Source organism: Melozone crissalis, unplaced genomic scaffold (genome assembly GCF_028551555.1).
Source record: "Melozone crissalis strain CALT ecotype California unplaced genomic scaffold, PUWL_Pcris_2 ptg000002l_1, whole genome shotgun sequence".
Lineage (NCBI taxonomy): Eukaryota > Metazoa > Chordata > Aves > Passeriformes > Passerellidae > Melozone > Melozone crissalis.
In genome coordinates, this window is record NW_026535780.1 from 3,502,030 (window position 1) to 3,527,684 (window position 25,655).

The 25,655-nt window shown below is 38.1% G+C and overlaps 1 protein-coding gene across 8 annotated transcripts in view; it reads left to right on the forward strand.

The window, feature by feature from the left end:
* Positions 1–25,655, forward strand: part of PTK2 (protein tyrosine kinase 2) — a 188,316-nt gene that overhangs the window by 133,226 nt on the left and 29,435 nt on the right. For 3 of the 8 annotated variants that reach the window (XM_054295768.1, XM_054295777.1, XM_054295716.1), the window contains 12 exons: positions 142–172; positions 897–949; positions 9,242–9,325; positions 10,472–10,489; positions 14,138–14,194; positions 15,531–15,551; positions 16,593–16,690; positions 19,362–19,446; positions 21,826–21,926; positions 23,202–23,317; positions 24,146–24,246; positions 25,129–25,218. In XM_054295768.1, coding sequence (XP_054151743.1) covers positions 142–172; positions 897–949; positions 9,242–9,325; positions 10,472–10,489; positions 14,138–14,194; positions 15,531–15,551; positions 16,593–16,690; positions 19,362–19,446; positions 21,826–21,926; positions 23,202–23,317; positions 24,146–24,246; positions 25,129–25,218 — 855 coding nt within the window. The remainder of the gene's footprint in view (positions 1–141; positions 173–896; positions 950–9,241; positions 9,326–10,471; positions 10,490–14,137; positions 14,195–15,530; positions 15,552–16,592; positions 16,691–19,361; positions 19,447–21,825; positions 21,927–23,201; positions 23,318–24,145; positions 24,247–25,128; positions 25,219–25,655) is intronic. The other 5 variants (XM_054295724.1, XM_054295733.1, XM_054295752.1 and 2 more) reach the window with 5 other exon arrangements.

Genomic DNA, 25,655 nt, shown 5'->3' on the forward strand with positions numbered 1-25,655 from the left:
TATAGAACATTCTTTGAGCTCTCTCAGTTTCCCTGAGAGATTGTGATGATTATTGTTTCAGGCATGTATATATTTCACTTTGAGAGAGGTTATTTGAAAACGTGCAAAAGCTTTAATCCTGTTTTCTTCTTGTTTACACAGAAGGTGAAAGAGCTTTACCATCCATACCAAAGTAAGTTTTGTGCTTTCTTTTCTCATATATTAAAAAAAGAGTTTTGAAAAATAGTGATGCTTTCAGAACTTCTTTATAACAATAATTTTTATTGTTGCTTTTGGATTCCAGGACAAATAGCAGGTAGGGCATAAAAAGCTCACAGTAATATTAAACTACAAAGATACCAGAAAGAAAATCAAAGAACAAAAGTGCCTAATGTATCCCATATTTGACAATAACAAAAGCAGGATGTTTTGGAAAAGACTTGACTGAAGTTCAGTAAATTTAATTATAGGAGTGATGCTAAATAGTTTGCACTGTTTATTTATAAATAACTACATTTAAATGTGATTGGTTTTCTATGTTTGACATGTAAATGAATTCAAAATAGTACAGGATAAGTCCTTTTACAGACAGAAACTCAATTCATACTCCATTTCCCACAGATCACACAGAAAGTATAAGCACAGTCGGGTTACACACATCTTAAAAGTGTGCACAGTTTGGCTTTTGTGGTTTCCTTCCAGCTGCCCAGGTTTCTGTGGCTGGTTGTGCTGATGAAAAGCCACACTCACTCCCCCAGGCAGGATGCAGTGGTAGATTCCTCTGTGCCTTCTCCCTGCTCATGCTGTGCCTGGGGAGGTGGCTCAGCCCTGCTCATCGCAGTAGGTGCCTGTTGGGAGAGCTCCCAGTGCCTGTGGAGAATGTCCAGCATTCAGCACTTCCAACTTCTGTTTTCCAGGCTGGCCAACAATGAGAAGCAAGGAGTGAGGTCTCACACGGTCTCTGTGTCAGGTAAGGCTCATCCAAAGCCAGAGCTGAGTTTATTTCTGGGGCTGGCAGAGGTGCAGGAAGCTTTTCCAGGGCTGCTGACTGCCCCAGACTGGAGCTCTGCTCTAAGGAGAAACTTTGATGCAACAGCCACATCTGTGCAGTTACTGCAAAGCTTGTCAGAATTTCCACTTAACTTTGGGATGAAGTAGAATGTCTTGGCTAGAACTGAAATTACCTGAGTATGTGCTAATTGTGAGGGAGCAGCTTTGAAAAGGGAAAATAGGCAATTAAATATTAATCATTGCTTTACAGAAAGGAGAAACCTAATAGCTGTTTTTCTGTAGCTGTTTAGATAAAAGCATTTAATTTTTGCTATTGAAAATGACAAGTTAATTGAAGGATGGATATGTGAGGTAATACATGTTGTTTCTGTTCTTTATAGACTTCTAAGAATTCTCTAAGTTAACATGGAGGTTTTATGTTTGAGAGAGAATATATTCCTGTTATAGAATCTTAAATAATTTTGAAGGATTGAGTCTTAGTAGTGTCTTAGTAGAAAATGTATTTCTAAATCAGTATGCATAAGGTTTATTAAGGGGATTTTAATGCCAAAAAGTATTTATAGTATGATTTATATTATTAAGATTTGTATTATGATTATATTATGTTTTAATAGGTTTCTGATATTTGGTCACTACTTGAAGAACCAATACTGTGATTCAGTGGATTTCCCCCCAACTTTTACATTTATTGAGCTCTTAGTGGCAAACACTCAAAACCCCAACATATTTCTTATAATAAGGAGGAAAGCTACATAGACGTTTAATTAATTTCCTACTTCTCAGATTCCCTTCCCCACCCTTACTCACTTCTAAAAGATATTTCAGATTCACTGCTTGGCATAGGAAAACCTAAATAGACACTGCAAGAAACCAGGGGAGAGGATGTGAGTTAAAATGAGGAAAAAGCTGCAGTGGGGTAATAGAGCTTCACCAGCTCTCAGAGTCAAATAGCAGCAAGCAAGCATGCTAGATCAGGTGGAAAAGCATGAAGCATGGTCAGCATGTTCTCTTTGGATTCTTACCTGTATGGCTCATTTTAGCTGTTAAAAAAAGTTGGAATTTCTGAAGTGATTAGCTCTGTGCTTTTGTAATTACTCCACTCACCCTCCAAAAGGCCAATCTTCAGGACAAAAAAAGACTGTCTGCAGCCTCAGATGTTCACTCCTTCACATTTTCTGAGCATGCCAGTAATACTTTTAATAATGAAAACAATAATAATGTTGACTTCATGAACCTTTCTTCCTGTCACTCTGCCTTTGCAAATTTAAGTGTCTTCTGAAGTTCTTAGGTGTTTCAGAGCACAAACACTTATTTTTAAAGTAGCATTTTGAAATTAGTGTAGGAAGTGAGTTGTAGTACCCCCAGCTCTGGCATTGAGGGTTTCACATGGAAGTGGATGAGGGGGAAATGAGAGCAATGCTGGAGGTGAGCTGCTTGTTCAGGTGAATGTCAGGGACACTGCAAACCTGGTCCTGTGAGCAGTGCAATCAAATTAAACCAGAAATATCATCCTCATTCTTGCCAGTACCAAAAACACCAATTAGGTATTATTTTTGTATTGTAGGAATGTTTTATATCTTTCCACAATAAAATTATTGTGCTTGATGCTTGTTGTTATACCATGTTAATAGTTTTTTATACCATTTTAAACCACTGGAAATGCTGGAATGCTTTGAGCCAACACATTTAATATTAAATCTCAAAGGTTTGTTCTTCTTGTAATATAATGACACAGAACACATTTATACTTTGTTGTTGTTGTTGTTGTGTTTTTCCCCCCAAAGTTAGTTAAAATGCACTGAGTGTGCCATCATATTAAATTTAAAGCAGAGGCAGATTGCTGAGATGACCCCACATGACAGGGGTTATTCTCAGGAGCTGCTTTCTGTAAGAATCTCTTGAATCCCCCCAAGGAATCAGGGTGCTGTAAATGAAGTGATGCTTGGTGTGGATGTGGAGAAGTGTCACTGCTGCTGTCAGATGGAACCCAGCCATCAGTAGGACAGGGGAGGCACCAGCTCTGCACAAGGCTCAGCTCAGCCCAGCCCAGGGCAGAGGCAGCAGAGGGGCTGCTGCTCTGGGGTGCAGAACAGGAGCTTTTCTCTGCTGACACTGCAAGGGCTCAGAGCCAGAGGTTTCAGATAAGAAACCTACCTTTTTTTGTAGCTCAATGACATCTGTAATTGCTTCACACCTTTGATGGTTTAAATCATGAATTAACTCTGCTGTTTGATTTCACTGACATTGCTCCCCTTTGTTTAGACCTCTCCCAATGCTGAAGATAAAGAGCAAAAATGTAAAACAGAGATACAGCAAAAAAATTTAAAAGTCATATACTTTATAGTATTAACACACTTAGTTGAAAAGGGAAGTTTCACGGTGAGTTCCCCACCACAACTGGGATAAACCAGCAGTATCCAAACCCAGTGTGAAACATGATTTATTCAGGTGTTTGTCTGAAGCTTTGCAAGTTTAAAAAGGAACCTGTTAATGAAAGACACCTTGTCTTTTTTAAGTACTTACTAGCATACTTTGGAATATTTCTCATCTAGTGAAGTGAAAACTTGGTCTTTTCCAAGTGCTCCAATACTCCAAAGCACACAAAGATAGAAGGTTTGTAAATCCTCTTGATTATTTTTCCTCCTGTACATAAAAGTCCTTTCAAACTAGTGAGGGATGAAGTTGGTTTCAGGAATCCAGAGCAGCAAATTGCTGCATCTGGGAGTCACTGAACCAGGTTTCACCACAAACTTCTTGCCTCTTGCTGCTTCCCTTTCTTCTGGTGTTGTCTACCTTGATTCCTCAAATTCTCTGTACCTTGCAGTGGACACTGTGTGTAACCAAGATAGCTGCCAGATTCCCCTCCTTTTAAAAAGTATAGTGATTTTATGCCTCAACACATTGGTGTGTGTGTAAGATTATAAATTACTGTAAATAAGCTAAACCAAATCAGTTGGATTTTAGATTTCTATGATAATCATCTGATGTTTTGGCTGAAGTTGCTGTGATTCACCAGAAACGAGTGTTTTAGCTAAGAGGGAGTTGCAGCTTTTGCCTCCTTCTCCCTCTGCATCTGCATTAAAAAAAGAGTTCTTTGTCCTTAGCCAAGGGTGTACACTCAGGAAATGGTAAGGCTAAACTATTTGCTCTGTGCAAATAATATATCAAATGTGTAAGAAGCAGCACACCAGTTAACTCTAATTTTATTGACTGTATTTCCACTGTTTGGCTTGGAGACACCTTATTAAAATGCTCTGCTCTAGTCTAAAGGAACTTACTTTGGCCCGCAGTTTGTTTTTAAATAGCAAACATTAGCCTTGGTAAGGTGATCTTGTATTTCCAGATTCACATATTTCCAAAAATAATAACTTATCTGGTCCATTCTATATTACAAAAAGTTTTTCATAAAATGAAATCAGTTCAGCAGTAGCTGCTTGCTCCTTTTTTACATAAATTCCTCCTGACACTGAGTTCTTTGGTTTCTTCTGCCCCTTCCTTACTTATGTAAATATGACTAGGAAGAATAAATAGGCTTTTGCATCCCTTGGCTAATCACTGTGCCTCCTTTACCCTGGAGAATTCATGAATTTTTTTAATCCTAGCTCAAATGCTACTTTCCATGCAGTGCCACAGAATATGACATTTCAAGCCCATGTGTTTCACTGAACAGGCAGAGGATTGAACAAGTCTTGGCAAGTTCTTGGCACTGCTGGGTTAATGGGTGGATTAGATGATTTTAAGGGTCTTTTTCAACCTAAAGGCTCCAAGCAGTCCCTCCTGGCATTTGGATTTTCAGGTACTGTTGCAAAATGATGTTTTTGTGGGGAGGGAGCTGTGAGTGGGAAGATGACAGGAAGGGAGAGGTGAGCTGTCCTGCAGTAGCCAGCACAAGGGGATTTTAGGATGTCCCACAGGGTTGGTCTTGCTTAAAGCAGGTGCTGGTTTTGCAGCTTTAGTATGAGCTTATTTGGTGAAGGTAATTAAAAGGTCTCTGAAAATACAGTCCCTGTTCCAGCTGATAAAGCAAAGTGTTCAGGACACCTGAGTAGCAAACCCCAGGACCCAAACCTTTAAGAGGGAAATAAATATATTAAAGAGAAACTGGTTTGTTATCCTGTTCCCCAGCTGCTGCAGCTGCTGTCAGTAACGCAGGCAGCATTTTAAACTCAAAGGGGTGCAGCTCTAAGTGCATCATGAAATGATGGCAGGAGTTTCTAATAATTCTGGTTGTGCCATTGCCTCTCTATCCCATGGTTTAGACATATTCAGTAGCATGCCCCATGGAGGATTTGATCTCTTGGAGCAAATATCTGTATAGGAGCTGAAGGATTTTAGGATCCTGAAAGAGGAGCTTCTCAGCATCTTTCCAGGTTCTGCTTTAAAATTACAAATTTATAACATAACAATGTTAAATTTTAGTCACTGTGATTAACTCCTGATCTGGCAGTGAAATGAGAGCTGCTGCTTAGGAGCAGATCCTGTTTGAGCGACCTGCCAGTCTAGTCATGGCATTCAGCTGAAATTTCAGTTTGCATGGAAAAAAACCCTCTATTTTGAAGGAGGTAAGCCTGATTTAAGTGAGATTTTATCATGAAAAAAACCAAAAACCTCTGTGGTATAATTTGTGAGTAAAAGAGACTTTCAGGAGGTTTCCTATAGAGCAAAAGCCAAATGGTAAAACACAACAAACAGGAAAGGGGAACAAATAATGAATCTATTAACCTGATGTGAGTGTTGCAGCACTTTGAAGTGCTCTGAATGAAGGAGATGCTGGCTTGTGAAAGGCCCTGTGTGCCATGGCTTGAGGCTGATCAGCAGCAAAACTGTGAGCAGGATGGAAAAACAAATTCGATTTTATTGAATCACTTCTGCTTGCAGAGCACAGAGCAGGCTCTGTGACACAATTCCTGTGCTCCACATGAAGGTTTGCCCTGTGCCCAGGTCTGAAAGAGTTTCTTGTGCAGGACTTGTATTTATTTCTTAGCTCCTTTTGAGTTAGTTGGTGAGGAAAAAGGTGGCCTTTGCTTGAGGTTGAAAAATTATTGGCAGTTTTTTAGCATCCATTTTGTCAAGACACTCCAAAGAGACAAAGCTGAGAAGTGTAATTAAATTTTTAGAGGAAAAATTGTATCTTGAGCACTTAGGACTGTGTCACAGCTCAGCTTTGTTGCACTGCACAGCTCACTTCTGAAAAGAAAGACTCAGAGTCTTCCTATAAATGGCATAGTTATAAATTCAGATCAAGTAATTATTAAGTAATTTGAGGAATATAAAGACTTTGTTAGAGCTTTAGCTCTGCCATATGGTCACAGCACTGGGAGACATTCAAGCTTAAAGTTTACAGCAGATTAATTTTACAAACCTTGAGCAAGTCATTAGTCTCCAGGTTCATGGAGGAGGGAGTCGCTCTTAACTCACCCAGCTATTTCACTGATTAATAAGATAATATAGTTGAAAATGCCCTCAATGCTAATAAATTACAGTATTTCAGATTCCCATCACAGTTGAATAGACTGCTGCTGTTATCTTTTCCTATTTTAGCCTGACTGACTGAAAGGCTTCTTTTCATGCATAAAGAGACCAGAATGAATTGTGGTGACAGTCTGAAGAGATTTCTTCCATATCAGTGTCCAGGAAGTTCCTGCAATGATTCCATCAGCCTGTGGTGCTGGTTAAGGTTTTAATAAGTTTTTTATTCTCCTGTGCTCCTCCTCTGTGAGCCTCTTACTGGATTTGAGCAGACACTTCTGCTGTGCAAATAGTACCAGTGTGGTGTGAGTGGAGAAATATTCCATGCAGGTTTTGGGGGTTTGTTGTTCATGTAGAAACATATTTGATGTGCCAACCCCATAGTGCTCATTGGAGTTCAAAACTCAAAAATCAATTGATTCATTCTTTCTGCAGGTTTTTGTTTCAGGATTTTTTCCTCAGACTGGTTCAAGAATGTACAGTGAAATAGAATGGGATATTTTCAGGTTCAGCCTTCCAGTATTTGCTCTCTGCCCATACAAGGAGCTCCAGTAGTAACTGCCCTGTAAAAAAAGGCAGTAAAAACCTGGCCTCTTTCTTTTTAACATAGTTATTGCACAGCAACTGATTTTTTTCCTTATTTTTTCCTTTTTAATTTTTTTTCACAGTAATTTTGGTGAATTCTGCATAGAGGAACTAAACAAATAAAGAAGTCCTGTGCAGTTTTCAGCAGCATTCTTGAGCACCAGTTATATCCTGGCTGGAAGCTGCTGTGGAATGCTGGAAATCCTTCTAAGTTGTATTCATTTCATTATGGCATTCTCTAGACTCCTGAGAAAGTGTTAGAACTTCTATTTTTTTAAAAATTTCAAACCAACTCATTGGAATCAACTTCCTTTTGTAGCTAGACTTGCAGATGTCATAATTTTAAGACAAAGCATCTTCCATTCATTGTGGCAGAACAAACTTCAGACAGCAAATCATAAAGGCAGAGTTTAAATGCAAGGGCAGAATTGGACCATCACAGGGCATCAGGGTGTGCCCATGAATTAAAAACACTTTTACCTTTGCAATGTGCCCTCATTTGAAATAGGCTTGCTCAGGTTTCAGCAGCTTGTGCCTCCCACCTATCAGTGTGAGGCTGAGCAGCATTTCAGCACTTCAGGCTTAATTTAGCTCTGTGTCCTGAGCAGGCAGGTCAGGAGTTGAAGCATCTCTTCCCTTTTGGAGCTTGCATTGCCTGCAGTGACTCTATACCTGTTCTTCTCTTTCAGCACAGAGTGTTGGGTTCCCTCATTCTCATGTCAACACCCTTTCAGTGGGTGCTTAAACCAGCTGCAGTATTTTTTCCTTTTCTTTCCTAGTGTGTCTGAAGCTTTTTATGAGTGTTACCTGAGGTTTGTGCTGGAATGACAGTGCTGAAAATTGTCTGCCATGTGATGTTAGGAAGAGAAGTCCCTTAGGAGTATCAAGGAGGAGAACTCAGAGTGTTCCCCTTTAAATTGTCTTAAACCAAGACAAATGGAAATACTGATACACTGACTTAGTCAAGAATTTTCCCCTCTCCTTGCACCTCTTTTAGTTTTCAGCATTGAATCTGATTAATGTTCTGTCTCTCTTTCTATCTGATATGTGCATTTTCCCACTAGATTAATGATTCCTGTTTGCTCAGTCACCCAGCAGTTTTTATGATGGGAGTTTTTGTTGATTGTAGAAGTGACTTTTATTAAAATATAATTTTCCTTTTCTACCCTTCCTGCACTCCTCCCACCACTGAGGGTTTACTGTCCAGTAGCTGCTGCTTTGAAACTGGGCTTCTCTTTTAACACCTGCATCCCCAACCTGTGTAACTCCAGGTGGCTGCACCTCACTCCTGAGTTTTGGCTGTGAAGAGCTACCAGCCCCAAGATGCAGGTTTTTTATTTAATTGGCTTTTTAAACCACTTCTCATGTTTCTTTGGGGAGAGGGAGGAGCAAGCAGGTAACAAGAGAAATAAAAGGAGCAAGTGTCCTCAGGTGCTGTGTGTCATCTTGTGTCCTTCTTTCTCACCTTGTGTGGCTTCTTTGTGTTTTTTCCTACTCCAGAATTTCCCTTGTCCTGATAAGCACTTTGCTAAAACTTGTCATCCCTGCAGTGGGGTGACTGGGGAAGGAGGTAGTGAGGGTGCCAGAGGTCCTTGCAGAGCTGGAATATCCATTGGCAGGGCAGGTCTGCACTGGGAATAAGACTCTGGTGGCAGATTTGAAATCATAGAATCTGTCAATGCCGTATTTCAGGGGACAGGGAAAACATGTTTTCCCTTGTTCTGTGTAACCCTGCTATGTGAAATACTCCTGTGTTGTTTTAAGGGTTCAGAGAGTCAGTACATACATGTTTAAGTCTGGTGACTGCCACTTTAGCTGGAATATAGCTGTCACACAAGTCTGACAGAACATAGATGGCAAACTTTGAAAAGCAGGTTTCACTTCTGGATAAATGTTCTTTGTGTTGTTAATGAATGGTGTACATAGCTGGCATAATCTGACTTTTTAATGGGTTCTAGTTTTACTTCTAAAAACTGAAATATGAGTTACTGTAGAAAGGAATTTGAAGGAAAACACCAAAAATGCTTTAGAGTTTCAGAGACTTTTGTATTTTCGTTTGGGTATACAGAATTTTAATGTAAACCTTTACTTTTATGTTCGTTCGTTGTAGATGTTCTCTTCAGTCTCTTTTCTTTTATTTCCAAATAATTTGTTTCTGTTTTTTTTTTCTCTTTCCTTTTCTTGCCTCTTTGTAAAGGAGTCAATCACTGTCAGCATAAAGTAAAGAAAGCTAGACGCTTTCTGCCTTTCGTCTTCTGTGCCCATGAGTCGCCGCCCAAGGGTACTGCTCTGCTCTTTGTCTAGGCTGCCTTATTAACCCAAAAGCTGAATTTACTAACTCAGTTACTGTTTGTAAACTACTTTAGCCTCAGGTAAACAGAGTTCCAAGAATAATTTTGTTACATTTTCCTGCTGTTGAATTGGATTTTCGTGCAGCTTGCTGGTCCCCGTTTTTATGGGGAACGTGTTTTCAAACATTGTATGCTACAATGACAAACATATTAAATTATTTTATTTATACAGTCATGCAGCCCTTGACTGCCATCTTTTTTTTTTTTTGTAAATATATTTTGACTTCATTCTTGGACCCCTGACACAGCATGCTTATGGATGAAACAGAATAGCAACAATAAGCATCAGCTGAGATCGCTTTGAATTAAACACGGACTACAGTGATGCTTTTGGCTGCATACTGGTCCAGCACTGATCTAGACCAGTTTGGCTTTATTAGGGGTAAGAAGAATTTCCTATTATCTGTAGAAACTGTCTAAAATATTTGCCTTAGCTTGTGCTGTGGGGTTTGGTGTGCAGTAGGGCTGCTGCAGTACACGTGGAATCTGGTGTTTGTTTGAAATCTTCCCTCTAGAGTTGCTCTCTTTGCCACTTGTTTAAATTTCAGCCTTGCACAAGTAATGCTCTGTGTCATTAAATCTTAGATGGTTCCATTTCTCTCTCATGTCTTGGTGATAGCTCAGGAGTGCATTTCTTCTGGAAGGGTCAACACCAACTCTGCTTTTCAAAGTCCTCAGTGTATGTGCAGAGTCAAGTTGAGCCGACTCATCTGGCTGTAGGAGAACTGCTTTAAAGTATTGAATAAACCCAGAAATTTACTATTTTCAACAATGCATTAAAAGAACTAGTTCCAGTTCCAAATTTAATTTTTGTGTACCTTTGTGTTTGAAAGTCATTAACTCTGTTTCATCATAAAAGCTTCTTAGAGCATATCTCTGTCCCTTGGGTTTTAGGTGAGAAGTCTTAAATTCTGCTGCTTTTCTGGTTTCTCTTGAGTCAGGTATATAAGATAACTACAGTCTGAATACTTTTGGATTACTCATGAATTTAATAGTATATTTTCCCCTCCCCCTTCTCTGTCCCCTCTCTCTCCCCCTCTTTTTTCTCTCTCCTTGCATGCCACCTGGATCTGCAGATGAAATTAGTGGGGACGGTAATATGTTTTCCAGTCTGTGTGTTACTAACATGCAATATGCAACTCTTATCTCCATATACCACTTAATGCACATTTCAGTAATACATTTTATCCAGCTTTTAGTGTTCAAAAGTGGTCTGCTTTGGGTATTAGCTGATAAATACTGTACTTTACAGGCTGTGCAACTAATGCTGTCTGCTAAACTGGAATTGGAAAAGGAAAAATTCTATTTCAAACACAGGGATGTGGTGGTGCATGTGTTTGCAATGAGACTTGTGGCATGATGCAAAGAAGGTTTAGAGGTTTGCAAGTGTCCAGTTTGATTGAAATGGTTACATTGTCATTAATCTGGTCAGTGGGTGAGATCAGTGGATGTAACACCTGAGAAATGAGTCTACTGAGGAATGCTTTAAAGGCATCAAAGTGCTCCTTGCATTAAAAGAAGCTGTACAAGATAGATTAATGTAGATTGAATACATGAATATTAACCAGGTTTCAGCTATTCAAAGTAATAATTTTAAAGATAGATTTTAATGTTTGGGGTTTCCTTTTAAAAACTTTGAAACTTAGTACAAAATATTTCACTTCTGAAGATTTTTAAAGTCTTTTTTCTTCTTAAAAGAAGTTGGGGTTTGATTTTTTAAGAGATTTTTGGCTATTTTTCTAAAGGATTTCCATCTGATGTTGGGAAAGAATCAAACTGCTGCTACTGGTAGTGTGTGTACCTTTATTCTTCTAAGTAGGAGGCACAAAGGGCATAAAAGCAATATGCAAAGGAGGGTGATAAGAGGAAGTAGAGATATGTCTTGTGACCTTCCTTTCAGTAAAATATGAAGGGAGTTTATTAACTTTTCATCTCCTTCCCTTCAGATATAAGCTAAAGATAATACCACACCATTTTCTTCCTTTTCTTAAACATCAAAAGGACATTTTTTCTGCCATAAATTTAAAAATTATATTTCAGATACTACCCCCTACATAGTTTTTTATTGAAACTTATCTTCTTTTATAAATTACAAACTCTGATAAATGGGAAAAGTTATGAAAAAAGGAAGTTCAAACATGTGCCTAAGGTCCTGGGTTAACTATTATGGATTTAATACCCTGGGATGTTTCTCTCTACATTTAATAAATGAATTTAGATTCAGTGAAGCTCAGATTGGCTCATTCATGTGAGTGACCACGACTACCTTTTCCTAAAAGCAGCTTGTTCATTTTGCCATCTCCAAGAATCATAACAAGTGATGCTGCTGGGTTTAAAAAGTGCAGGAGGGCAGCATGATGAGCCCCCTTACTAAATCTGAGTTTTTCTGGACTTACCAAGGACATCTGGAATCCCTGGATGTGTTCAGCTCTTGAGGGTGACACATCCTCCTTTGTGGAGCAGCCTGGAGAGCCCTGCCCAGCTCAGATTTGCCTTAGGCTCAGTGGAGGTTCTGGAATCTCTTAGCAGACACAGTTGTGGCAATTTGGTGGCATTCTCAGTCTGTCATTAATGCTGGGCCCAAGCCCCTCTCTGAGGAGGTCAATTCTCTTTGTTCCAGACCACTTTGAGCACAGCCTGGACTGAATTTTCCTCTTAATTCCCAAAACCAATGCCAGACATACATAGGAATTTTTTTTTTTATATATTTCTCTCCGAATTGTTAAATGTGGAACAAGAAATATTTGTGTAGTTAATTGTGTACATTTAATTTATTTGGATTGATTATGAAGACTTCTGGTTTCAGGATGGTTTTGGGCAATGTATCAAAAGCATGTAAAGGGCTTTGTGCTGCTCTGAGAATGCTTTTAGTATGAATTAACTGATTAATTTAAAATAGAGAGATGAACAAGCCCTGCCATTGATCACATTCTGAAAGCACTATTCTGTAACTAGTGTGAAAAGTGTTTGGGGTCCTTGAAGTGGCACCAGTTTGGTTTCCAGGTTTCAGAAATTTTTCTTAGATGTGTTTACAATATTTTTCATCCAGTCAATTTTCTAACATAAAGAACTTTCTGATATCTTCAACAAAATCCTATCACAATATTAGAGGGAAACAGAGTGATTTATCTCCATCATGTTGGGGATTTTTTTAAAGCTTATTTTTTAAATCAAAGGCTTATATTTACAAAAACATTAGTTTGTAATGTAGGGAAGAAAATAAAATACCAAGAAAGAGATAAGTGCTTCTGGAGTGTCCTGCCTGTTCAGAATTGTGCACTGTCTTTAGAATTTATTGCATTTTCATTAGGTGATTGTGTTTTGCTATGTCCCAAATAGAAATTTCCTAACAAAATTTAAAACTACATGGAATGTCTCAATTCTGCTTTTACCTGGTGTATTCCTACAGGAGTTTAAAAGAAAAAAACAGCTTTATTTTTATTTAAAGAGTAAGAAACTAGGATCATAAAATTACACTTACTCCCTGAAGTGTGTTGAACTTCAAAGGTTATAGGCAACCTGTACTTTCCTAATTGTTGAATATTCAGTTTGCCTGAAAACTGAGCCTCTTGCTTGTCTGTGTGTGAAATATTGATGAGCCTGGCTCTGGTTTCAGGGCTGGGTTCAGCTCAGGGTCCATCCCATCCTTCTTCCCACTCATTGTGGCTGTCCCAGTCCAAGCCATGGCTCTGGGATGATGCCAGGGAGCTGCAGGGATGTATCCATGTGCTCCAGGGCAGATGGGGGAAAGGGGGGAGGAAATCATCACTCCCAGAGGCTTTCCAGTGTGTGATCACCTCAAATCAACCACAAATACTGCACAATGGGTTTGGAAATGACTCAGTTTTGACAACCTCTCTTTGTGTTTAAAGTTGGTGAGTAGAATTTGACAGCCTTGAAGTAAAAAATGAACCCACTGTTGTGGACTGGCTTTAAAACCCCTGGAGGAGTTGATCTGACCTTTAGGAAATGACCTCCACACACTGGAAGTTCTTTAGGACAAGGGAAGGACCTTCTGATAGGACTTGACACCATTTAAACCATTATGAGAACAGATGATGTAAAATTTGCAATTTTTAAACAGATAAAGAAGTGCACTGTCATTCTTCTGAAAATTTTGGGAAGTTGTTTCCAAAACCTGTCCATGAAATCTTGAGTCCTGACAGCAAAACTAGTGGTGAATTTCCACTAAACAAGGAAAATTGTAAGAAAAATGGGGAAGAGAGTGTGGCTTAAAAAAGTCTTTGTGCTCTAGAAGATTCTGTGGTAAATAACTCACCTGGCCACATTGACAGTAGGGGAAGCTGCCCTGGAACATCATTGGTGTCTTCTGCCTGTTTGACATAAAAAATAGCAAACTGTTATTGCCAGTTTATTGAAGGTAAAGCAATTTAACTCATTCATAATTTTTTCTCTTTACTGCAATGGAATTTGCTGTTTAAAAGATTTTAAATCAACAGTTTAGATGGGTCCCAATTGCAAAACTTGAACTTTTTTGAACACAAACGAATCTTCCTTTTCTTCTTTGTTGAGCGCATCTCTGTGATGTAATGCAGTTGGCACTGAGGTCATTATCATATCATGAATTATGCATGAGCAAGTTTTAGTCATGCTGTATTAAATGTGACCCAGCAATGCTGAGCTTGGGGTTTGGGACATACCAGCCTTGGTACATTGGAGTTGTTGTTCTGGAATTGTTTTCATCTGCTCTTCCCGAAACTCTTCAATTCCTCCCTTTGCAGAGACTGATGACTATGCAGAGATTATAGATGAAGAAGACACTTACACAATGCCCTCAAGTAAGTGCCATGGTTAACTTGGGAAATTTCCTATCCAAAAGTGTCCTTGGTTTAGCAGGAACTAAAATTTCAGCCTTAGTTAATAAATGTGCAAAGAAAATGTTCTGCTTTCCTGCTGTGATTTCACAGTAAAGTTCTTTTTTTGTCTCAAAATGCAGAATTTTTCTTGATTGTGATGCTGAACATAACACTTAAAGACTGGATAAGGTCTCTGTGATGCGAGCAGTGTGGCAAGCTCTGTGGATTGCTGTCTGTCAGTATCTCACCTTGCTCTGTGACAGATCTGGTGCTCTCCAGTTCCATGAGAAAGGAACTCAACTGTAGCACATGCAATTTTGTTAAAGATGAAAGACTGCAAGAACAAAAATAGAAATTCAAAGTTCTGCTGATCTTCATCTTTGAAATAAAAACAGTGGTGCTGCAGCCACCACAAGGATTTTGTGTTGCAGCCTGTTTGAATTATGATACAATCCTAAACTGTCAAGTCATTTAACATGAAAGTCCAATATTCTGATTTTAAAAGCTGCATCTGGGAAATTCCAGTTGAATTTGGGCCACCAAGGATTTCTCTGGAAGCAGACAATCCATTGGTGCAGAATCCTGCCAAAAGCATCAGGTTTGGTCAGTGTGAGAGGGGAGGATGGTGCTGAGCTGGGGCCACATTCTGCTGATGAACTTGTGCAGATTTCTGAGCTCTCCATGGGGCAGAATGGTTCATGATCACTTCAGTGTTCACAGCATTGTTTCCACAGCTGTGGAAAACTTTTGAAAAGCAAGAATATATGTTTTACAAAACATATATATATATTTGAACATCAGTATTTGAAAAGCAAGATTATATGTTTTCCAGAAATAAACTGAGCATTTTTAATATCTTGCAGTTAAGTGGCTACATATTGTTTTAACATAGTTTCAGGGTCAAAACATACTGATAAATGATATCCTTTATTTTTGTTAACAAATTAACTTTGTGTAATTTATTCCCCTTCCTCCCCCAACCTTTGTATTTAAATTCTCATGGCAGTAATTGCTTGTGGGCCCAGGCCTGGCTGTGCTGAACACTTGAAGATGGCTTCAATGCAAAACCCATGAGATGGGCTGTGGAGGGAAATTCATTAAGTGATTTGCTGGATTGAAGGGGACTCAAGTGTTCAGCTCCCAAAGGACTGAGTCAGTAAAGATCACAAAAATAGACCTGTGACTTCTGCTAATGTAAACTTGAAATTGCATCAATATATTTCTTTTTTTTTCTTATGTTGAAAAATGTTTGTCCTGTTTTGATTTTAAGAAGCTCTATCTAAGTAAGCATTTGATTTTTCTCTTAATTGCACTGCAGAAAGCTATGGAATAGATGAAGGTAACAGGAGACCCTTTACCCATCCCTGTATGCTTGCAGTTTGGAATGATGTGGAATTTTAAAGCTTACTATTCACTTTCATTTAATAAACATTATTTATTTATAGTTAAACCAGTTAGCTTTGGGATTTTAAAGAGGAAAATGCAGTCCTTAAAAAAAGAGATGAAAAAAGCATTTATCACCTTGTTAGCCAGCTCTACATGACATTACTTCTGTAGTGTTAATGATGTCAAAGTCAAGGTTTTGAAGTTCTAAGCTGGTTGGTTATAATTTTTTCTCTGAATAATACAAGTGGAGGTGAAAACATATACTGTGCATGCTTTTCTGCTATTCCTGAAAGATTTTTCCATGTCTGCTAGAAATTAAATTGCAAATGAAATCATTCAATTGCAATTGATTACATGTTTTGCTGAAGTGCTGAGCCATTTTTATCAGTAATATTCTCAGCCTATTAAACTGTGACATTAACAAAATTGCATAAGGCCACCAAACATCTCAATTTTACTTCAATTACACTGGCAGAGGTGTAGTGCACTCAAAATTCTGCTCTTTCATTTTTTTTTATTTGCCATCCTCTTGTTCCTGTATTTTTTTCTTGCAGTTACCTCTTTAAAAGTTCTCTGGGCTTTTTTGATGGTTCCAAAATCTAAACCAGCACATGGTGGAGTCCTCTTAAACAGCCAAAGGGATGTGTGCTGAGTTTAACATCCTTGGTGTTGCCTTAAACTGCTTGTGTGCTTTGTCTTTCACCAGCTGTAATTAAAAAGGATTTAATTATATTTATTGCACTGAAATCAGTGCATTGTAATTAAATTAACAATCTCACAGTTCTTTTCCTGTTGCTTTGGTTCAAACTGAGAGGTTTGAGAGGTCTCCACTGTGTGTGTGCAGCATCTCTAGAGGTTGGTGTGCAGCAAATGTTAATCTTAGTTTTTCATATGTGAGACATTTGAGTGACTTACTTTGAGTTTTGTGTCTTGTGGATTATTTCCTTGCCCTTCAGCAGAAACTTAATATTTCAAGTGCATTATATTCTTGTAGCCAGAGATTATGAAATTCAAAGGGAGAGGATTGAGCTGGGGCGCTGCATTGGGGAAGGACAGTTTGGAGATGTGCACCAAGGAGTTTACATGAGCCCGGTAAGCCTCACTTCTCAAAGCAAAATTAGCAATAAAACTCTGCTAGGTTAAAAAAAAATTAGAGTATTCCATAGAGGTCTTGGTCTGAGTCTTCCAGAACAAATGAAAATTTGGTCCAGTGACAATCTCGCTGTCTCTCTCACGACAAAGGCTAATAAAGTTCCTAAGTTCCTAATAAAGTTCCTAAAGTTTTCCTGAAATAAAATACAAAATACTTGGACACTGATCCAGCAAACTTCCAATGCACAAGAGTCACCTCAGTGAAACCAGGGACTTGTGTTATTTAAGATGGTGCTCATGAGTTTTTCTAGAAAGACTAAGATTTCAGTTCAAATAGACCAAAAAAATTGTGTAAAATAGCAAGAGAAAGCTGCAAAAAATAGTTAATTTCAACAAAGACCCCTAATAAAATGTATATTTCATATTTGAAGAAATTGTTGGAATTTTGATAGATTATACAATAATTCTTGTGGACAGTAATCTAGTTCTAACTTCAGAAACAGCTGCTAGGGTCCTGGACTCAGTGGGTTAAATAATCTTCAGTGTAATATTTAAGTAAATAAAGATAATTGTTATGTTTCATGCAAGTTTGAGGTCTGGTCTGATACCTTACTTAGAAAGCACATCTGTTATAATTTGCATTGAGAGAGATTCTTATTTTTTATTTCATTCTGTCCAAGTTAACAGGAGTACCAAGGAGTAATGGTTCACTCACTTGGTGAATGATGGATAAGTCTAGAGCTCTGTAAAACTAATTAAAGACCCTTTTCTTATGGGCTGTTGTTTTGAAAATGTTGGATTTTACTCAGGCATTCTTTGTTGAGATTTTTAAACAACCACCTGTGGATTTATTTTATTAATAAGAATGTACTTCATTTAGGACACTGGAACATGTGAAGGTGAAACAGAACAGTGATGTCATTAAATTTTAATGTTCTGGTCACAGAGTGTAAGTTATACTCTGGGAAGAAATTTTAAAATCAATGTAAGATTAGTTCTAATAACATGGTAGTGTACCCTTTATATGTTCAGCTTGAGTGCAAAAATATAGGGGATATTCCTTGCCTTTTGTTCTGCTAGCTCAAAGCTGAATCTCAAAAATTCCATTTATCCCTGTTCATTGCACCTGTAAAGTCCTGATTCAGCATCCACCTCTCCCAGGTATTCCTGAAGGGTCACAGCCAGCCTCAGGTGTAGGGTACTGAATGGAAAATGGGTTTATAGCATCCTATTGCTCAGCTGTAACAATCCCAGGAATCCCAGATTGTCTTTAAAGGCTGATTAACTGTGGAATTAATCCCAAAGTGTCATTTAAAAAAACATTCCTGCTCAGTACAGAAAATGTGTCCAGTCTGATACATTCTCTCTGGTTTGTCTCCTTATCCAAAACCAAAAGGTCAACAAACCCCCAATATCAGACCTTCTCCAACAATTATTCTTCCAAATCTCTTTGCTGGTTGCAGACACTCAGATTGTTCCCTTTGATGCCCCTGTTGGTTAAAGGAGATTTCAATACCTTGATGTTTAACACTGGAGGGGGATGGGTCTGGCAGGCATCCAGAGGTCTCATCCCCAGGCTGATTATTCAATCCTGATTTCATAAGGGAATAATAAAATCATGATTTACCATCAGCTTTTTCAGTTACTTTATGGGCATTTGATGTGTGAAAAAAGGATTAGATCGATATTTTCCTGCAAAGTCATCTTGAAGATCTCTTTTATGAGTAACTTTGAAAATAAGATACTTTATCCTGCAAAATAGAAATACTATTCTAATTCTGGTAATTTTTGTCTGTAAACAGATTTAAAATAGACCAAGCATGAGCAGAGATGGAATATAATTCTGAATCTTCATTTCCTACTGGCCTTAAAAATTGGATGAGGATATTCATCAGTGCTATAGCATTTTGAGGAAAGGTTCATTTGTAAACTGCTCATTAAATAATGGACAATTCCCAGTTTCCATGTGGAAGGAGGACATTCAGGTCCTTGAATAAGCCCATTCCAGTGTAGAAACTTAGTTTTAAAACACTTCAGCTGCTCTCAAGCCATCAATAACTTCTTATTTTTGGATATTCAGATAGGATTTTGATTTTCAGTGCATGTGGTTCTGTGAACCTGGTGTTAAAGCCTTGATCGTCTGACTGACTGTGTAAGATAATGTGTAAAAATCTTTGTTTTACTTTCCTTTTTAGTCTGGGATCACAATTACAGCCAGTCTTCCCTCTGAAAAAGCCACAAAAAGTCTTTAATTTGGCTTTCTGGGTTGCTTGCTTGTATAAGCCAAGTGTGGTTTTTAGGCACAAATCTCTTTCTTTCCTCTATTTTTGCTAAATATTGTCAAGAGTTTACCTTGCTCAATAGCAAAAAAAGTTTACAGTACTATTCAGTTAAACTTACCATCCTTTATCATAATTTTCCCACAATTTAACATGGTTTAGAACACATTAAATATTTCCAAGACACATTAGGAGTAAATGTTGTATGCAAGTTGTCTTGATTATAGTAGTATTTGAACACTTAAGCTTTCAGCATGTAATTTCTCAACTAAAGGTATTTTATTTAATAGCCATTTTTTCCAAAGTAGTTTTGCCAGAATTTTAAGGGCCAGCTTTTAGTGGGCTGTTTTTGGTGGTTTGTATTTCAGCTATTTCTCAATAATATTTTTCAGGAAAATCCAGCTATGGCTGTTGCAATCAAAACGTGTAAAAACTGCACTTCAGACAGTGTTAGAGAAAAATTCTTACAAGAAGCCTGTGAGTATTAAGCAACTTCTTTTGGGATCATTTCTGTAACTTCTTGCAAAGACTGTGGCCACCTGTGCCAGAAAACTCTTACACTGCTGTAAATATTTTATTAATACATACCCTGATGTTTTCCCTTCCTACAGCATGTGCCAGGGGACTTCTCTACATCCTTGCATGGCCCATGTGTTTGACTGGATGTGGTTTCTTTGATTTTCCAAATTGAGTGGTGGTGTGTGGCTCCTGTAGGGCTTTAGAACCAATTTTGGAACATCTGATCCTCTGTTTCCTTCTTTTTCCTTAATGAATTAAAAAAAACCAAAACCACAGCACTTTCTCCAGTTTATTGCTTTGGAAGGTCAGGTAGTTGTCCTTGCTAGAAATGTTGTGTCTAAGAGAGATCTGTTTGAAAATTCAGAATTAAAATCTATGCTAGAATAGGCCATTTTTCTGAATAATTGCCCACAAATGTTGCATTCCCCAAGTAGCACATTTCATGTGTGGAGGAAGGCTTTTTGTTGGGGTGAATAGGAACAGAAACTTTTTAAAGAATATTAAAGTTACTGATTCCTCTATTGTTTGGTTTTGCAAGCAAATTAAGACATGGCACTTAGGCCTTAATTTTTACCTATTATCCCCAGCTGTTTTATACCTCTAAATGTTGTAAAGGTATTGTATTTTATCAGTAAAGTAATTGGTTGTGGTCAGATGTCACAGTATATTTTATTCACTAGTCCTTTATTCAAGGAGTTTTTTCAACCCCTTCAGAAGACCTGTGTTAATAGCTAATGGATTCTCATTTTTGAATGTCATATTTTTTGTAAATTACTGTAATTTTTTCCATTGCATTTCTATCTGTTGGAACAGTAAATACCATTGCTTACAGTAATAACTCAGCAGTCACAAGGTAGGCTGCTGTCTCCTGGCAGTGTAGAAAATAATTGCTCTTTGAATGCTCCTTATTATGCTTCAAGTTTGACAGATTAGGAAATGCTGCTGTAGTCGACACATAAATAATACTTTTCAATTTTGATTTAATAGTTTTGCCATTTCTTCTTCCTCTTTTTCATTCTAATTCCCATCTGGTGCCTTTGTCTTGTGTTCAGACTGCAAATTTGCTCAGAACAGTTCACTGAATTAATACATTTATTTCCTAATATTTTAATATTACGAATATTAAGATATTTTTGGGTTTGCCTATGGTGGAATTTCCAGTGCTGAAAAGATTTAGCAGCTGTTATTGCCTGTATGACATTTCATGTTATTTATTCCCTAAGCTATGTCAATGATAGGGATGTTGGCTTTATTGCATTTTTCCCTGTATTATTCATAACAGTAATATTTTAAAGAATATATTATCTCCCATAAAGTTTCTTGTCAGGAAGATATGTTACTAAACTGTATAATTTTTGGTCTTGTAAACACAATTATCCAAGGATTTTTTTGGGGGGTTACTGTGTATCCAGAAGGAGAGAATTCAGAGCTTATCAGACTATAAATACAGAAACACCTCCTGGTTTTAGTTTGTGGTTTTTGTGTAAAGCAGAAGAAAATGGGATTTATTCTTGCCTAACTTGAGGCAGGACTCTTTATCAGGGAAGGCAGGGATAGGACCAAGGGTGATGGGTTTACCTGAAGGAGGGCAGGTTAAAATCTGATTTCAGGATAAATTCTGTGAGGAGGGTGGTGATGCCCTGGCACAGGTTGCCCAGAGAAGCTGTGGCTGCCCCATCCTTGGAGGTGTTCAGCACCAGGATGGATGGGGCTTGGGGCCAGCAAGGTGGAAGGTGTCCCCGCCCAAGGTAGGGGGATTGGAACTGGGTGGTCTTGATGGTCCCTTCCAACCCGAACCATTCTATGATTCTGTGATTCGTGTGTCATACTGCTTAAAACATACTGTGGCTGTGCTGCCAGGTCTGAAATTAGCTCCATGGGACATAAAATGATGTAATGATTAAATAAGATTTTTGTCCATATCATAATCTGGCAAACATGTTTTTTCCATTAATTGAATTATACAGACTGTTTTTACCTCCTCTTCCAGTAGAAAGGCACAGATGAACTGGTTGTGCACTGGTTTACAGGTTGTTTTATTAACTTTGGTTATGTCCATAACCAGATCCAGGGCTGAGAGGCAGAGCCTGACCTGACTGGCATCTTCCACAGCAGTTTGCATTTTTGTGAGTGCAGAACAGCACAGCTCAAGCAATCAGTGCTTGTTTCTGCCTGCCCTCAGCACATGGAATGACCAGAAATCACTGCTTGCAACAGTTGTTTAAAGTCTATGATTATCTTTCTGCTCATGGGCTAAATGCTTAACCAACAGGGTTTTTTTTTTTATTTTTAAGAAAGGTTTTATGTGATGCACTGAATTCTTTGCTTTCCTTTCAGTAACAATGCGTCAGTTTGATCACCCCCACATTGTGAAGCTCATTGGGGTTATCACAGAAAACCCAGTCTGGATAATCATGGAGCTCTGTACCCTTGGAGAGGTAGGAGAAATCCTCGTGCAGCTCTGCTCTTCTCTCTTTTAGCTCCCAGAAGAGGCTGAAAAAACACTTCACAGTACTAACACATGCTATCAGGCATGATATCCTACTCCTTTGCAGGGTTATGGACTCAGAAACAGGAGTGGCAGCTTTTGACCTTCTCCTCCACCGGGGGAACTGCATCACCTCATTCCAGAGTGATTTAGTCAGAGTTTTCAGAGCATTCAATTACAGATCCAGAGTTGAGAGCATGACCTCTGTCAAGAGGATGATAATGTGATAATCAGTTAAACAGCATTTGCAAACATACCTTCCAGAAGTAAACTGTACATCTTTTATTCTTCCTGAGTAATGCTGCATTTTCCCTTGAAATTTGAATTTCTTGTGTTAGTTTTTTTTTTCCTGATATCTGCAGCAGGGGTTCTAGATAAGATTACTTCCCTCATTATTATGTTTTTTGGATGAACGCTTTAAAGAAAACGAGATCTCACTTTTTATAATCAATTTGTTTTCTTTGAGCCACGTTTCTGAAAATGTGAGCTGCAGTGATATTTCATACAACATTATATGATTGTCATTGCAATTATCAAACTCCAAAATAAAATAGCAGGGATAGATAGAAAAACCTGTAGTGGAGAAGTAATTTTCTGTTAATAGATTTCCTTTCCAGTGTTCAAATCACTTTTCAAAGCCTTGTTTTGATCTGTAAGGACACTCTAATGCCACCTTCCAGTATGTTCTGCCTGCCTTATACTGGGAATAGAGCTGACAAATATTCTGTACTCATATTGGCCACTCTGAGCTAAATACAGTTGTTTTAGCACATGTAGGTTAAAACTAATTATTAACATGAATGCTTCTAAAACAATACTGATCAATCTGTGTTTGGGTTGGCCAGGTTCTGTTCAGTTCTGAAGTGATTTAGGCCATAAATGGAGGGTGCACCTCAAGGGTAGAAAAAACCAAAAAGTCCAAGAGTGCTTCTGCACTTCTCTGCAACAGCAACAGCAAATGCTTTTCAAAAAGAGACTGAACGAATGCACAAAATTACAGTTATTTATTTTAGTTTAACAGTTTTCATGTAGAAAAACTGCTTGAATTCTGCTGCAGTCACAATCTTCATGGGAAGTGATTTTCTTTACCTCATCCAGCCTTTAAGGCAAGGAAGTCATGCCCATTGATACTCACGTAAACTTCACAATTTGAAATATGCCTTTTTCAGCTTTGTTATTTTCTTGTCCTAATTTCTTTCTCTTTTTTCCTCCTTGGTGCAAAAAGCTGAGGTCGTTTTTGCAAGTAAGGAAGTACAGCTTGGACCTGGCCTCTCTGATACTCTATGCTTACCAGCTTAGCACAGCTCTTGCCTACTTAGAGAGCAAACGATTTGTACATAGGTAAGATTTCATAAATATTTATCTGTACCTGTCTCTTTTTATATGTCACTGCTCATAACATTTTAGGGAGTGTCATTTTTGCAGAGGTTTCCATGAAATGACACCCTTTTCAAGGGTGACACCTGCTGGTTCACTCCTGGATTGACTTGGAGCTGGTGCCAGATTTCAATGGGAATCATTTTCAGTTGTTGCTTTGTGGTTACAGTATTTTTTCAAGCTGTGAGTCAACTGTAATCATTCCAATATAGAAAAGCAAAACAAGGGCAGATGGCTTCTTAAGTAAAGAGGAAGGGAAATAAAATATTTATAAAATACAAGTACTTGCTTAACCAGAAAATGAACCTAAATTTCCTTCATGGTGTGTTTTGAATTTTACTTCCTTGAATATGAACATGAGTTTTTAATGAGATGAAACTGGCTTCACCCTCTTATTGTGTGCAACTAAGGGTTCACAAAACTCCAGTTATGAAGTAGAATTAATTTTAAACTTAAGCAATTCACTTGTGTTTAAATACTGACTGTGTAATTCTATATATGTTGTGGTAATGTATAAGCAAACACTTGCATGTAAAGTAATGGCTATGCATAGATATGTAGATATTTATGTTAAAACATGTAAATAACAAAGGGTAAAAAAAGGCTGAGGGGAGATCTTGTTGTTTTCTGCAATGAGAACTGGAGCTCCTTACTAGGAAACCTCCTACAGAACTACAATCCTAAACCAGTTTCTTACCTTTGCAGGAAAGCAGATAGATTTTCTTCAGGTGGTGATAATTCACCACTTCATGTTTTGAAATTACTAGAAATATTATTTCTTCTGTTTGGCAGGGATATTGCTGCTAGAAACGTGCTGGTGTCTACCACTGACTGTGTGAAGCTGGGTGACTTTGGTTTGTCCCGATACATGGAAGACAGTACTTACTACAAAGGTGAGGGCACCTCTGGGTCCTTCTTGCAGTGAAAACACACTTGCTTCTCACATTGCTGAGGAATTAACCAGATTTCCTTGGTCTAGCTGATGTATTTGTATAAAAAGGCAAGTTATTCAACACTTAATTAATGGCAGTAAATCCTTATGTGTGCTAAGAAGGATCACAAGGTGTGATTTAAGGTGCAAAGATGATCAAATTCACATCTAGGTTCAGATGAATGCTGAGTTTGTGTTGTCATTGCATGCTGCACATTCAGATGCCATTGGACTAGGGAGATTGAGTACAAAACTGCCTTTGAATGCTACTTTTGCCCCATTTTGGATGGAATCCTGAGCTTTGATGTCTCCAGCAGCTGAGAGATGTCCTGCAGTGCTGAGAGATGGGAAATGCAGCAGGAAAATAAAGATTGCATGTTGGGTCCCAAACAGTAGCATTCCAAAGCTGGTTTATATTATTAAACCATCACTACATAAATCTCATCTTTGATATTTTTCTGCTTTCATGTATTTTAAATTATCCATTATCTGTCCCCTTACACTCTGTTGTGTTTCCTCATTTTATTTGACTCACTTTGCTGAGCTACATTTTATCATTTTAATTGCTAAGAGGGGAAATGATTTTGACATGATCATTTCTTGGTGTGTTTTGGGATTTGTTATTGGGGTCTTTAAGGGAGGTTTGGGGGGGTTGTTATTATTATTATTTTGAGTTTTGTTGGTTCATTTTCCATTTCATGTAAAGCCAAACAGCTTACATATGAATATTTGAAGTACTTCACTGGAGATTGGTTTTGCCTATGAATTATTTCACTGGGAACAGAATCTATTTTTGAGCTCTGTAGTGGGGATAACAATCTGCCCTCTCTTGCCTTCCCTGTAGCTTCCAAAGGAAAATTACCCATCAAATGGATGGCTCCAGAGTCCATCAATTTCCGACGGTTTACCTCAGCTAGCGATGTGTGGATGTTTGGTAAGTGAAAACCAAGTGGGGAGGGTTCTTTGTGTCCTCTTGGACAATCCCAGTGTTGATTTTGACTGCTATAAATGAATAATTTCCAAATATTTGTCACAGTTTTTACTGTGCATTCTGAAAATCCAGTTTCTTCCGGCGTGTTTTCCACCTCTGTATTTTTCTTTCCTTTTCCTGCTTAATAAGCCTGAATTCTCATCAATTTTTTACCTCTGGTAAGAAGCTGACAGAAATGAAAGTACAAGGAAATTAGCTCATAGTTATGACAGAGATTATTTTTGTCTGTTGGGTTTGGTTTGGTTTTTTTGTGTTATACCATTATCATTTGCTGTTTCTCTGTTGCATTTTGACTTTTTCTTTATGTTGATATACATTTCCATGCTTGATGTGCAATTATCCCATGAGATACCAAATTTCCAGATCTTTAATGCTACATT